Source organism: Cydia strobilella, chromosome 11 (genome assembly GCF_947568885.1).
Source record: "Cydia strobilella chromosome 11, ilCydStro3.1, whole genome shotgun sequence".
NCBI lineage: Eukaryota > Metazoa > Arthropoda > Insecta > Lepidoptera > Tortricidae > Cydia > Cydia strobilella.
The window spans coordinates 13961818-13975645 of record NC_086051.1 but is presented as its reverse complement, the minus strand read 5'-3'; the positions used below and the strand labels follow the sequence as shown (position 1 = coordinate 13975645).

The 13828-nt window shown below is 39.6% G+C and overlaps 3 protein-coding genes across 4 annotated transcripts in view; 2 read left to right on the top strand and 1 right to left on the bottom strand.

Moving 5' to 3' along the window:
* The window catches only part of LOC134745644 (protein JTB), a 112648-nt gene that overhangs the window by 28267 nt on the left and 70553 nt on the right, over positions 1-13828 (top strand). The window lies entirely within an intron of this gene.
* On the bottom strand, positions 80-2511 carry LOC134745547 (ankyrin repeat domain-containing protein 54-like). Its single transcript, XM_063679610.1, has 2 exons — positions 1411-2511; positions 80-1158 (listed from the first exon to the last, which is right to left on the bottom strand). The coding sequence occupies exon 1, from the start codon at positions 2350-2352 to the stop codon at positions 1546-1548; it is 807 nt and encodes a 268-aa protein (XP_063535680.1). The 5' UTR covers positions 2353-2511; the 3' UTR covers positions 80-1158; positions 1411-1545.
* LOC134745608 (armadillo repeat-containing protein 8-like) overlaps positions 3120-13828 on the top strand; it is a 37686-nt gene continuing 26977 nt past the window's right edge. For both annotated transcript variants that reach the window (XR_010128195.1, XM_063679696.1), the window contains exons 1-8: positions 3120-3285; positions 3357-3570; positions 4923-5129; positions 5524-5749; positions 7763-7897; positions 8307-8409; positions 10320-10535; positions 11282-11353. Coding sequence is in view for 1 of the 2 variants with exons in the window: in XM_063679696.1 (XP_063535766.1) it covers positions 3262-3285; positions 3357-3570; positions 4923-5129; positions 5524-5749; positions 7763-7897; positions 8307-8409; positions 10320-10535; positions 11282-11353 (1197 nt within the window). In the remaining variant the exon portion in view is untranslated. The remainder of the gene's footprint in view (positions 3286-3356; positions 3571-4922; positions 5130-5523; positions 5750-7762; positions 7898-8306; positions 8410-10319; positions 10536-11281; positions 11354-13828) is intronic.

Below are 13828 nucleotides of genomic sequence, written 5' to 3'. Positions count from 1 at the left end.
ATATATGTATATTTAGAAGTTGATTGGTTCTCTTATAGAATCTATTTCTTTAGATATCAGGTAATTGAAATAAAAATCATTTTTCATTTCAATAAATTCAAAAACTTTATTATTATGATGTATTTATCTATTAACAAATTTTATTTACGATTAAAATAACTATAATATAAAATAACATTATGTTATTTAAATTCATCCGAAAATTGACTATACTAGTGTACAAATAAAAAGTAATCATATTTATAAATAGTCATCTTCACCTCAATTTGTAGCATTTCTTAAAACTTTATTACTTAAAAGTTACACATAATTATAATTGTTATCCTAAGGTCAGACTGACATTTGTAAGTTTTACTAAAGGGACCAAAAGGCCTACTGCAAACATTATTTTTTTTTTATTATTTGCCTCAATATGTTTGAATATGCAAGAGTGATAGAGGCAGATAACGAAATTAAGATTTTCGATGGTCATGTTAGGCCCTCAGTGGTGGACTGTCCACCAGATCATTAGTAGATTTCCACCTATTTTCACACAAAGTACCGAATTTTGCATGTTTAAAAAAAAATAAGCCAAAGAACCACTACTGTTTGCCCAATGGTAAATTTCAGGACATAATTCATCTCTCATTCCAACAAGTTGGAGTTGAAACCTACAGTAGTAAGACTTACAAAAGTAAGTAAGGCCTAACAGTAAGTAAATAATTTATATAGCAAGTAAGTTATGCTTAACTTATCTATTGATCATTGTGGGAAGTTTTTACAATGAGAAGTCATTGTGTATTTGGGATGCCCCAAAGCTGATGGAACTAACTCTTAGTGAAAGTTGCCTCCGATGTTGTATTGTATAGCTACATGTAGAATGCATGCAGCATGTTACAACTGATGTGGAATTTCACCATGATTTAGATATACAGTAAGCTGTAAATATAACTATCTTATTCCATTACTAAAATATCTTAACACCAATTAAAATTAGCAAATATACTGGATGTTAAGATATCTTTGAGTGTGTGCATATTCATGAAATCAAAATAAAATTAACCAATGTATGCAAATGTATGTCCAAATATTCAGACTTTTAGCAATGGTGAGATACTAAAATAAGTGTAGAGATCAAAAAAATTCAATACAGTTTATGTAAGTTTGTTACAGTTGGATCTGGATCCTGTGGTTTGACATCATTTTTGAAAGTCATAATGTAATGATTGTCAGATTATCATTAGTCATAACTCTGAAACCGTTAACATTTTGTAAGGTTATCCTGTAGATAGGTTAGGTTAGGTTTGTTTTATAGCAATCCTGAAAAGTTATGCGTTTCTGAGAAAAACCAAATTATGACAAACGAAAATTCGGACAAACAATGCATTATGACTTCAAACTTTATGAGAAACAATAGAGACCCAGTTGGACCTCATACATTTGTCAATACATTATTTAACATCATTAGTCACACTATTTTACTGTAAAATTGTGAGCTCATGTTAGGCAGTAGTTACCATTAATTTGTAAGCAGTCTTCATTCTTATTCTGTAAAGCAATTTGCGTTTATCTGAGCTTCAAAGAGTCTAGACTGTCAAGTAGATTCTGGACTTCACAGTCCACTTGTTCCCGAGTGCTGACACGCTCTAATCTCTCCCGCACAGACTCCAGCTCGCCAGGATCAGCTTTCTGCATCCTCATGAACTTTAACATCATTTCTACTACCAAACAGATGTCAGCAATCAATTGCCTGGTTTCCTCAAAGTGCCCTGCGACACTAGGACGCATTTGGATTAGCTTAAGCTTGCTCTGTGCAAGTTGAATAGGGTTTCGCCCGTTATTATCATGTGAGCTCACATCAGTGCCTGCGTCCAGCAATTCTATCACTACTTTTACATGATTCATACAAACTGCGAGATGGAGAGGGGTGTTGCCCAGGGTATCCTTGATATTCGGGTTAGCGCCGTGTTTTAACAAAGTTCTTACCACGTCCACGTAGCCGCGGCACGAAGACAGGTGCAGTGGGCTCCTTTTGAACTCATCTGACGAATTAGGATCAGCCCCTAACAGCAACAACTTCTCTACGAGCTCTGTATTGTTTGTGGAGGCGGCGAAACGAAGTTTCTGATTTCTAGACGAGCAGATTGTCCCACCGTAACGATACTTAAGTCTGCAGTGTCTCCCTTTCGTAGAACACTTGATTTTACCGATGTGATCGTGTGGATTAGGTTCACTTAAGAACTCCACGGGCATGGGCTGCCCCGCGAGATTGATGGGTATTGCTCGAGGATTAAATTCCAACACACACTGCGAATGGTCGAAAATTGGGTTGTCGCTACTTTCATTGCTGGTATCCACTCCCGAATCAGCCATGATTGACAACTGTAATTTTTCTCGAATACGTTAATTTCTAAAATGGTGCATTAAAACGTGACCATTTATTACTTATTCAAAAGCAACACAAATAGAGAAATAACACAGAACTTGTTTGCTTTGCTTGCTTTGTGAATTTCTTCTGTCAAATGCGATTGGTTTGATTGTCATTTTGACGTATAGTGTGGGTAATTTCCAGAAAAAAAGCCCTCCATGCCTTGCGTAATTGTCTCAAACATCTTTTCAAATAATTACAAATACGTACATAAAAGTGTACTAATATTTAAATAAGACATTCAAAAATTCAATATTCTGTCATGATTGTTTAAAAAAAAAAACAATATTGTGTAAAACTTGAAGTTGCATGTGTTGTTGATGTTATTCTAGAGGGTGGAACAATAATTTTGATGTTACTTACATAACTTTATAATTTTAAATTTGAATATAAATGTACACTTACGGTAATTTATAGTTAATACAAAGGTTTATGCACATTTATGACGTGACTGTCCCTGTGTATTTTATTTCGATTGCACTCGGGGGACCTTTTGAATATTATACTACTCTTTGGGGTGGAAGTACCAGGATGTACCACTACCCTCCAAAGTTGATGTAAAAGTCGTAACACACTACCACAAAGAAAGAAAGAGATCTTATGGGTCCGGCGCACCAAGGTCGCGGTGCAGTGGGGTAGTGTGTTATGGATTTAAACTTGGCTGTTGCTTGGCTGTCAAGTCGCTAGATCTAGTTAGTCTATGATCTGATCTGCGTCAGCTAGCCGTCATTCGTGGTGCTATACTGCGTGCTCTTGACAGCGCAATCGGCCTCTGAAAAAAACCAGCGATATTATTTTGTTAGAAAGATAATTCCACAACGTTTAAAACAAGTGTATTGTGAACATAATATAAAATGCAGCAATTAACCATATTCATGGTAAGCATTAACCGTGCAAATGTTTTGTGCGACTGTTTTCATATTGTTAACCTTTACTATTTTGCCGAAAGGACATAGAGAGTTCTCGGTCATATATCGACGAGTTGTACTCCACTGATGGCGGGAAGATCGTCGAAGCGCTGGTGACGTTGAAGAACACAGTGATCGGGAGTAATCGGCAGAAGAGTTCTGTGATCCAGCAAGGAATCGTGCCGCGCTTATTGCAGCTCATGGCGGATGAGTCCCTGGATCCAAACATACGAGTGGAGGCTACAATCACTATCGGTATGTTACATCGCCATTTGACTTTTTAACTATCTTTTGTATAAACACAGTTTTTCTAGACTATGAAGGTTAGGTGTTTGGACACCTTGAACCATGATTTGTTTTGACAAGAAATACAGCACATTCAACATTGAGACTATTTCTAGCCGGATACGAGTTCAAACATTTCTTTTCTGCTATATTTGTAACAGCCTGTTATTTATAGCACCACTGATAAAATATATTATGTTTACAATATATACCTGATTATACAATTGGTTACCAATTACTTAAAGATAAATGTAATATTTAAGTTAAATCGTGGGTAGTTTATTGTTAACAAAATAGATTACTTTGCAATGTGTGTTTAATACCATAATTGTATTTATAAATTAAATTGTATAGTACCAGTCCAATAGGTATGTATGACAGGATAAAAACTTATTAGATTGTTACAAGACATAGGTGAGGCAACAAATGTAAAGAACAAGTTATAGAGAGAAATGTTTGGAACACAATTTTTGACTTCGTAACTTTGTTTGGACTAGTCAGGAGGTGAATATATCAAAAGTCCCCAGCCGTAGCCCTTGAGCCGGGGGGAGGGGAATTTGAAGGTCCCATTTTTCGCTGATGTAGATATCAAGATAAAATTGAGAGCCCCAAATAAACTTTCAATAGAATCTGCTCTCTAATCCTGAAAACTATTCAAAATATCGAAAAACTTGACAAAATTAAACTTGTAGCAAATTTAATCAGTTTTCGGTTTGTTTAAGTAGTCATGTTGCTAAGACGCAGTTTCCATGATAAAAGTGAAATACCGATTAATGGGACCTTCAAACCCCCCTCTCCCCCCTGGCTCTAGGGCTACGGCCGGGGACGTTTGATATGTTCACTAGTCCAAACAAAGTTACGGAGTCAAAAATTGTGTTCCAAGCATTTCCCTCTATACCTTCTTATTGCTTGGCTTAACAACCTTTTGTTAATTTATTTTGCATGAACAATGTTTGCCATAGTCCTCGCCCGAAACAGGGAATCCTAGTTCAGGCACTTGTAAATCATCACTATTTCTTAAGTCTGTTTTATTAGGGTTCCGTAGTTCCGTACCCAAAGGGTAAAAATGGGACCCTATTACTAAGACTCCACTGTCCGTCTGTCTGTCACCAGGCTGTATCTCATGAACCGTGATAGCTAGACAGTTGAAATTTTCACAAATGATGTATTTCTTCTCTGATGTACGTCACAAATGATTATTATATGTAAATTTAGAGAAATATTATTATAATATTTTTCTTGTTCGTAATGAATCCTATAAGTAATTTTTCTATTCTATTTAAGTATTATTTATGTTTCACCATTGGTGTTTACTTGTTCAGGTTCTCTAGCGAAAGGCACAGCAGAGAATGTAGCAGCATTAGTTGAGCAAGGCACGGCAACAGTACTGGTGGAGTTATTGAAAACTGTCCCTGTGGACTCGAAGCTTGCCGAGGCAGTGCTATGTGCCCTGAGAAGTGTGTTCCTTTACCCACCTGCGCCAGTGGCAGCCTTGCCGGCGGATATGATGCTTTTGACGAGGTTGACACGTAAGTAGTGTTAATAGTTTATAAAATGTAAAATATATGCTGCAATATGCTGAGATGAGGCCATTTCCTGGCACTTTAATCTTATTCTATGTTTTATTTTTATATTATGTAATATTTCTGTGCTTACGAATAAAATTTTATTCTATTCTATACAAATAGGTGTTTTAAGTACTATTTATGATACTACCCTGTACACTAAAACAAACACATTTGTGACATTTGACACACTAGGAGGACTGGACGGCAAGCCCAGAGCCTTTGTGCTCTAGTTAAATGCGATTTGGAAATCTATTTAATTCATAACAAATAAGTTGAATACAAATTACACCTAACACCAAACCACTACAGTACTCTCTTTATTGGCCGTCTATAATGTATATATTTGGTTGTGCAGAGATAGCCCGCGAGGGCTCAGACCTCGCTCGCGGCTGCGTGGTGCGCGTGCTCTCTCTGTGGTGCACGGGCACCGCGGAGCAGGAAGCTCTGTGCGCCGCCGGCGCGTGCGGCGCCGCGGCGGCCTTGTTACACTCCGCTCCACCGAGAGCGTTACCGGCACTTGATCTACTCGCTGCTATGTGCTTTGAGAACGCCAGTGTTTCACAGCAAGCCATCAATACTAGGTGAGTGTCTGCTGCAAGGAAAGTGGGACAAGGAGCCAAAGCTAGTCCGCGTAACGAGTATATATCTTTGGTGCATGGGCACCGCGGTGCCCTCACTACACCCTGCTCCACTAATGCGCTACCTGCACTTCGTACACTGCACTCTCTTTATATGCCCCTCAATGATTTCAAATTTTTGACCTGGCAAGTATGTACATACATATACCTAGAGATACACATTAAATAGGACTGTGAATTTATTGCTTTAAGTGTAGCCATAGATAAAGCTCACGTTATGTAGCGTAACTGAAACTGGTCACTGAAAGAGGTGATGAAATGCACTGACCTCAGTAATAGCATCAAAAACAAAGTTTTTAACACCTGCATTTTGCCCTGCCTCACCTATGGCTGCGAAACTTGGTCACTCTCAAAACATCATAGAGAAAAGCTCGAGCATTGTCAAAGAGCAATGGAGAGAAGCATGCTGGGAATCAAACGACAAGACAGACACAGAAATACAACTATAAGAGCAAAAACGGGCATAACAGATGTACTCTCAAAGATAGATCAACTGAAATGGAGGTGGACTGGGCATATGCTAAGGAACAGACATGAAAAATGGAGTAAGATAGTAACACATTGGTATCCTAGAGACGGTAAAAGGAATAGAGGAAGACAGTTCAAGAGGTGGGAAGACGAACTCAAACTGACAGCTGGTCCAAACTGGAGAAGAGTAGCGAATGATAGAAAGCAATGGAAGGAGTTAGAGGAGGCCTTTGCCAGGAGGCACACTGAACTTAGAGACATATTATAACAAAAATAGAAAAAAAAACTACCAAAGAAAGGAAGAAAAATCTGAGTTCAGGATAAAGGGCTTATATAGATGTAGCGTAACATGTTGAGCAATTTGTGACTTTAAGGCGTTTTAATATATTCAATATGTCTGCGAGATTGCCACTCGCGGGATTTTTGTATCATTAAATTTATGAGTTTGTCGCTTCAGACGTATGTAAACAAAGTATTTTAATTCAATGCATAAAGTAATATCATAAATGTGTCATCATGGGTCATCAAAGTTGGCACCGTACGTTCTTAAGCTTGCCAAGTCCTTTATGCAGTTCCATTTTTTTATATTTTAAAGACTAACAAGTGCACAATAAGAGATGAATCATTTTGAATGCATTCTATAATTATATTGTTGGGTTGGTTTATAATGAGAATAAAAGTTATTAATATCAATATTTAATAACAAAACTTCCGTGAGACACAGACATATTAAACATATTAGACATATTAAACACGCGCACGAAGGGTTCCGTACCATTAACGTAACAAAAAACTGCAAAACAATCACGTTTGTTGTATGGGATCCCCACGTAAATATTTATTTTATACTGTTTTTAGTATTTGTTGTTATAGCGGCAACAGAAATACATCATCTGTGAAAATTTCAACTGTCTCACACTCACTCACTCATCACGGTTCATGAGATACAGCCTGGTGACAGACAGACAGACGGACAGACAGCGGAGTCTTAGTAATAGGGACCCGTTTTTACATTTTGGGTACGGAACCCTAATAAAAGCAGTATAAAGAGTATTGTATACATATAGAGTACGTACTTTAATAAAGAGTTACTTAAAAGTCGATTAGCGTTTCAGTAAACTGCCTTAAAAGTGAATAAAATAAAAACAGTTTACCGGTACAAGTGCAAATACTAAATTAGTCAAGGAGAAATTAACGTTTGGATGAAATTTATCTTATTAATTGTAATTTGAATTAATTATACGAACGAACAAACAAAGCAGTCAAAAACGTACTATTTTTGATCAATCTAAGGCAGGAACACTAATCGACATATCATTATTTATTACTCTATATTTATACTATACACATTATTTATTTATACAGTTTTTTTATTAGTGTTGAAATTTAACAAAATTTTAGGTAACAACATGGTGGTAACTAGTGGGAATAACCCCAATTTTGTCATCGCTACGTAAAAGTTTGCTTAAAACTTACTCATTTTTTCAGGTATAACGATCGAGCAATACCAGAGCTCCTCACATACCTCGTATCCAGAGATAAGCCTTTACCGGTGGCCATGGGCGCTGCCCGCTGTCTCACCTACATGCACAGGGCGGGTGCGCTCAGCGCCGACGACAGTAGGTAAGGGAAAATGTGCCTTATGGCTGTGTGTTACGGTCTACAATACTAGACCTCGGACACCTAGTATCCAGAGATATGCCTTTACCGGTGGCCATGGGCGCTGCCCGCTGTCTCACCTACATGCACAGGGCGGGTGCGCTCAGCGCCGACGACAGTAGGTAAGGGAAAATGTGCCTTATGGCTGTGTGTTACGGTCTACAATTCCGGACCTCACACGTTTCGTTTAAGCCAAGTTTCGGCACAAAAATCATGTTTCGTCCGAAGGTTCGGTTTTGGCTGAAACTAGAGCAAAACCGAACTTTAGATTTCGTTGTAACCTTTTAAACCTTAACAGTATTGGAATAGAATCGACATTCGGCCTACCTCTTTCCTTGACTATTTACAAGTGATTATCTATATTCTGTTACAGAGTTGTGTTCGGAGCACTGCCCTGTCTCGCGCGTCTCTGCACAAAGGAAATGCCGGAAGAGATCAGGGCCACGGCGGCGGAAACATTAGCATATCTAGCAGAAGTATGTATAAATCAAGCTTTTCAATCTCGTACCTTATTTAGGCCACTAAGCAAGCTTCGTGGCCTAAACACAGTACTCTACTGAAAAGCTCTCTATTATATCACGATTGTATAAAATGCTACCTAACTAATATTATAACCAGTAAGGATAGTAGAAGTCTAAATAAAAATCATGTCCCATAGTTTGATAGCTGAAATAGATGTCGATGTACAACGCCATGTGTTTTGTGGTCACTGGATTGTCAATTGTCACCTTTGGACAATTTTTCTAACCAGCTAAGGGTGGTATTGACGGTGGTGGTGATGAACACCAGTAAAACTAAAATAATGACAAATAACCACAAAAGGCCAATCAGTGTGGGAGACAAGAATATAGATTATGTCACCGACTACATATATTTAGGGAAACAAGTATCATTCAGCAAGGATAACAATGAAGAAGAAGTGATAAGAAGAACAAACATAGCATGGAGACGTTTCTGGTCACTAAAGGAGGTTCTGAAGGGCAACTACAGTCTACATATGAAGAAAATTGTCATGGACACCTGCCTCTTGCCATGCCTGCTTTACGGCTGCCAAACATGGACATACACGAAAACAATCCAACTTAGGATCATAAGAACCCAAAGAGCAATGGAGAGAAGTATCCTTAAAATAAGGAAGATACATAAAATTAACAGCAAAAAAATTAGGCAAAAGACCAGAGTAGTCGATGCTCTCACACAAGCTTTATCCCTAAAATGGCGCTGGGCTGGCCACATATCACGCTATACTGACAAGAGGTGGACCATAGAAACAACAAAATGGAGAGGACCACCAGGAGGGCGGCGCGCTGGCCGGCCGCAGCAGCGTTGGGCTGATGACCTATCCCAGGCTGTGGGAAAGCAATGGATGGCAATAGCTTCAAACAGAAGCAAATGGATTGAGTTGGAGGAGGCCCTCACCCAAAGAGGGGTTCACCACTAAGCAAATTAAGATAGATTCAACCTACGAATGTAACCTAAACTTAGTGTGAATAAACGGCTTTTTTATTTATTTATTTTTAAGGGTGGTATTCCACCTGTACAATATCATTGCGTCTCACTCTCTCATTAAGTATAATGTGAGACGCAAATACACATTGGCCAAACAAATCGTACAGGTGAAATACCAATCTAAGGAAAATAGTTTGATTTGTTCCCTAGTTGTATAGATTAGGGCAGCACCATCTCTAACGCTATACCGTAATCCCGTAAGGGTTTCGTATAAGAGGTGCAAGCACGTACTGCTCGCCCTTTAATATTTCCATGTCTCTGTGACTAAACGTGTAGTTTCATAATAACCAAAGATAGATATAACTCCGTAATAAATGGATACAGTCTAAGGAAAAAACGTGCCTCGAAAATCAAGAAAATTGGATTCTCGTTCAGAGGGCGCTACTAGCTTTGGCCTACTGTCGTATAGATGGCGTTGACGGTTTCGTTTGTTATTTAACAATTTTAACGCATATCAGTGAAAGAACATGGGTCAAAATCATAAAAATAATTAATGCAAATAAAAAAAATCATTTATCCATATTTAAATACATTTTATCGTATTTTTATAAATATTCATTTTTAGTTTTAAAGTGTGTCGACAGATTGCAGTGAATTTACTGGGGTTACAAAATTTACCGCTCTAGTATAAGTTACTCTATGTAATAACTGATTAAGTGTTTGTCGAAGGCGCCTAGCCTTTGAAAGATTGCATATACTTGAAAACTTGAAACGGGAACCGCCGTAGCCGGGTGGCCTATAGCCTATTGGTAAAGGCGTTAGCCGCGTAAGCTGAAGACACCGGTTCGATTCGGCCCTCGGACCTTAAGGGTTTGGTTACTTTTTTTAAATATATGACATCTATTTTAGTTTATAATTCATATTTACTATTTTCCAGGTAGACACGTCATTACAAAGGCTAGCAGCCATATCAAACCACCTAATGAGCTCTCTAGCGGACATCGTAAACTGTAACAGCGCTGCGGCCAAACAGGGCGCTTTTAAATGCTTCGCTTCCCTCGGTGCAAATGATGAAGATATTAGGAAGAGGATTATTGAAACACATGGGCTTATGGTCCATGTAGTCAATGGGATGAACAATCCGGAACCTGCGGTAAGTAAATACGAGGATGACTAGTTCGGTAAGAGTTAACAGGGCGCTTTCAAGTGCTTCGCTTCCCTCGGTGCAAATGATGAAGATATTAGGAAGAGAATTATTGAGACGCACGGCCTCATGGTACATGTGGTCAATGGGATGAACAACCCGTTACCTGCAGTAAATCTCAGACAAAGATTAGAGCAAGGGCGCTCTAGAAATAGCCACTTAACTTGTAGGGCAAGTTTTAGTTTAGAGAGCATGTCGAATGGTGGGCCAAAAACTCGAAGGGCCACTTGCACATTCAATAACTCTGGTTAACCGGTTAAACCTTTAGTTACCTTGCTTATTAGTACAATTTGACACTGGGTTGACGGTTTAACCGGCTAACCCCGGGTTAGTGGGATGGTGCAAGTGGCGCTAACTCTCTTTCACATGCCTTTAAATTGTGAATGGCCCTTCGAACCTACCCCGTCATCTACGCAGTTATCTGACCATTCATAAACTGTATAATAATAAATTCTTTATTTCAGGCCATTTGCCGATTGCCCATAGATTGTTAGTTATATACAGACTTATAATATTAGAGTTAGTACATCTTAACCCAGGTATTACAGTTATTTTTTAACTTATTTGGGGTTTTATTTGGGGTTTATTACCAATACATAAGGTCTAGCGATTGCCAATTTGCAGTGCCAGTTGCCTACTGGCGTTACTGTGGTGTCGTGTCTCAATCTACTTAATAAATAAATATTTTATTTTAGGTGCGGCTAGCGGCAGTAAGATGCTTACACTCACTCTCAAGATCTGTTCAGCAACTACGGACAACATTTCAGGTAACATTTCTAAGTTAACGCCAATGACGGATATATCGGCACCGCAGGTCCAACGCCAAAGACGGATTCAGTTTCAGTTCTTCTTTATTTGCTTTCTTAAGATCATGCAAAATTGTTTACTATAAAATAACTTAGCCTAAATGATGCATAACATTCAAAATGAAATTCAGAACAACATAAATTGACAAAAGGCTGATCAATGTCCTAACTAACGTAAATACACAACACACACGTAACGTAACACACAGATTTATCGGTTACACACCACAGAGCAACATAGACCTACTTGCATGTGCATAAAGTTCAATTTCAGTTTTGACACTTCGGTGACGTGGCGTCCGTGTGACAAGCGTGTTTGACACGGCGTCGAAAAGGTTAAATAGTCCTTATTGCCAATATGCATACATTAACTTTTACCACAGGGCTGACACGCCATACATCAAAAATCATTTGCGTATCTATGTTGAACGGCACGTCTGTACACGCGTCATTGTGTGGGCAGTGTGGGTAAGTTGCTTAGGGCTGACTCTCGTGCGGGGCGCGGGGCGCGGGACGCGGGGCGCGGGGCGCGGGGTGCGGGGTGCGGGGAAGGTGAACCCGAAACTTGCCGAGGCCGGCCGAAGTGACACGACGAGCCGCCTGCCGCGTTGGATAATTCGACACCGAAATGAAAAGATTGTTTTTTCTTCTTTTTTTGTTTATAGTATCACATAATAAATAACCGAGTAAAGTAGGATTAAAAGTCCGAGTTAGAGGTTACTTTGGGAATTAATTGTATCGAGCGAAGTGTCATAATTCGTGTATCGGAAGCTATGTTGTTAAAGATAATATAGTCAAGAACTACATATATTTTTTCCACGTCTACGAATATCAACGCCTCTTAGAAAAACATGATCATATAAGGAGATTTTTCGCCTTCTGGCTCAGGGAACCGCCTTAACAAACAAAATGTATCTGTTTTCTTTCGCTCCAATTGTTGAATTGGCTTTGCCAGTTTATAGTCCTGCACGTACTTGGACTTACAAAACGCCATTATTAAAGTTACGATAACGTTGTTATTGATTTTATAACATACATAGTTAATTATTAAAGTAAAAAAACAAACGTAAATGTACACGACGCGCATAGTATTTTGTAACTTAGAGTCATTTTAACATGTAATAATTTTAAGTCGCGTCACGTATAGAAATAAATGGTATTTAGTATGTTTTTATAACAGGACAAAGTATGAGTAGCATACTTTGTACCTCTTAAAGGAATCCAATAAGAGAATTCCAATTAGGTAAAGTTAGGATTGCAATATAATTTAATTAAGATAGGCTTATAACAAATAAAGAATTTTCCTCATTGTGTTTCATTACGTAGATCTGTATAAGAAAATAGGGCAAAAGTATACGCAACCTTATTCTAATAAGAAATTGTGATAATAGAATAGAATCTAATAAGATAGGTAGGATAAATAAATAAAACATGTAATTTGTTAATATATAACTTTAATAAATAAAGAGAAACGTAGGAGAGTCGAGGAAAGAGAGGTCTGCGCATGCGCGAAGCGCAGACGCCCGCGCCGGCGCGGCGCGGGGGACGAGGTCTTTAAATATGGAGGGAATAAAAGGCGGTGCGCCGGCCATAGGAAGCCATTACGAATCGAGCAGCCGAGCAAGAAACACCTCTCCAAAAGAAGAAAAGAAGACCTCTCCGACCTCGACCCTCCTGCCTCTGATTTAAGAAGAGCTCCAGTTGTTTTACTCCATCCTTGCCGCCTATGCCGCACCCTATACAGTCCACACCCCTACGATAGATCTCAAGACAACAAGATTAGGGCCTAACACTCACATTGTTTGGTCCTCGTCGAAGCCGGATCTCTGAAGCAAGAAAAATAGCAAGATGGCAGTAACAAGAAGCAACCACGGCAGAGAAGAAAATTCGTCAGATGAAACGCAGGCCACGGACCAGACCGGCGATACATCTGGTACAGGAGAGACGTCAGGCACAGGCGAGACGTCACGAACAGGCGATACGTCACGCACAGGCGAGACGTCAGGCACAGGCGAGACGTCGGGCACGGGCGAGACGTCAGGCACGGGCACCACCACAAGAACGCGCGCTGCAACAGAAGCCAGCATCGCCGGCACCAGCACGAATGGGGGCCCAGCCGACACGTCGGGAATCAGAGCAACGCCTGCAGTTAGCACCGTCGCCACACTCGTCGGGCGAGATTCCGTCGAGTTAATGCCACCGCCGCCAGTTCCCGCTAAGCCCGCTCGGTCACACCGATCCAAGGCCTCCAGCAAGAGACTCCTCGCGGAGTTAGAGGCCAAGGAGAAGTTAGCCGAGCTGGAGCTGAAGCGCGTACAAGCCGAAACAGAACTAGCAAGAATCAGACAACAAAGACTCGACCTCGCCTCGTCAAGAGAAGAGTCTGAAGAGGAAGAGGACCTTGCTCCACAACGCATTGCCGATTGGTTCAACCGC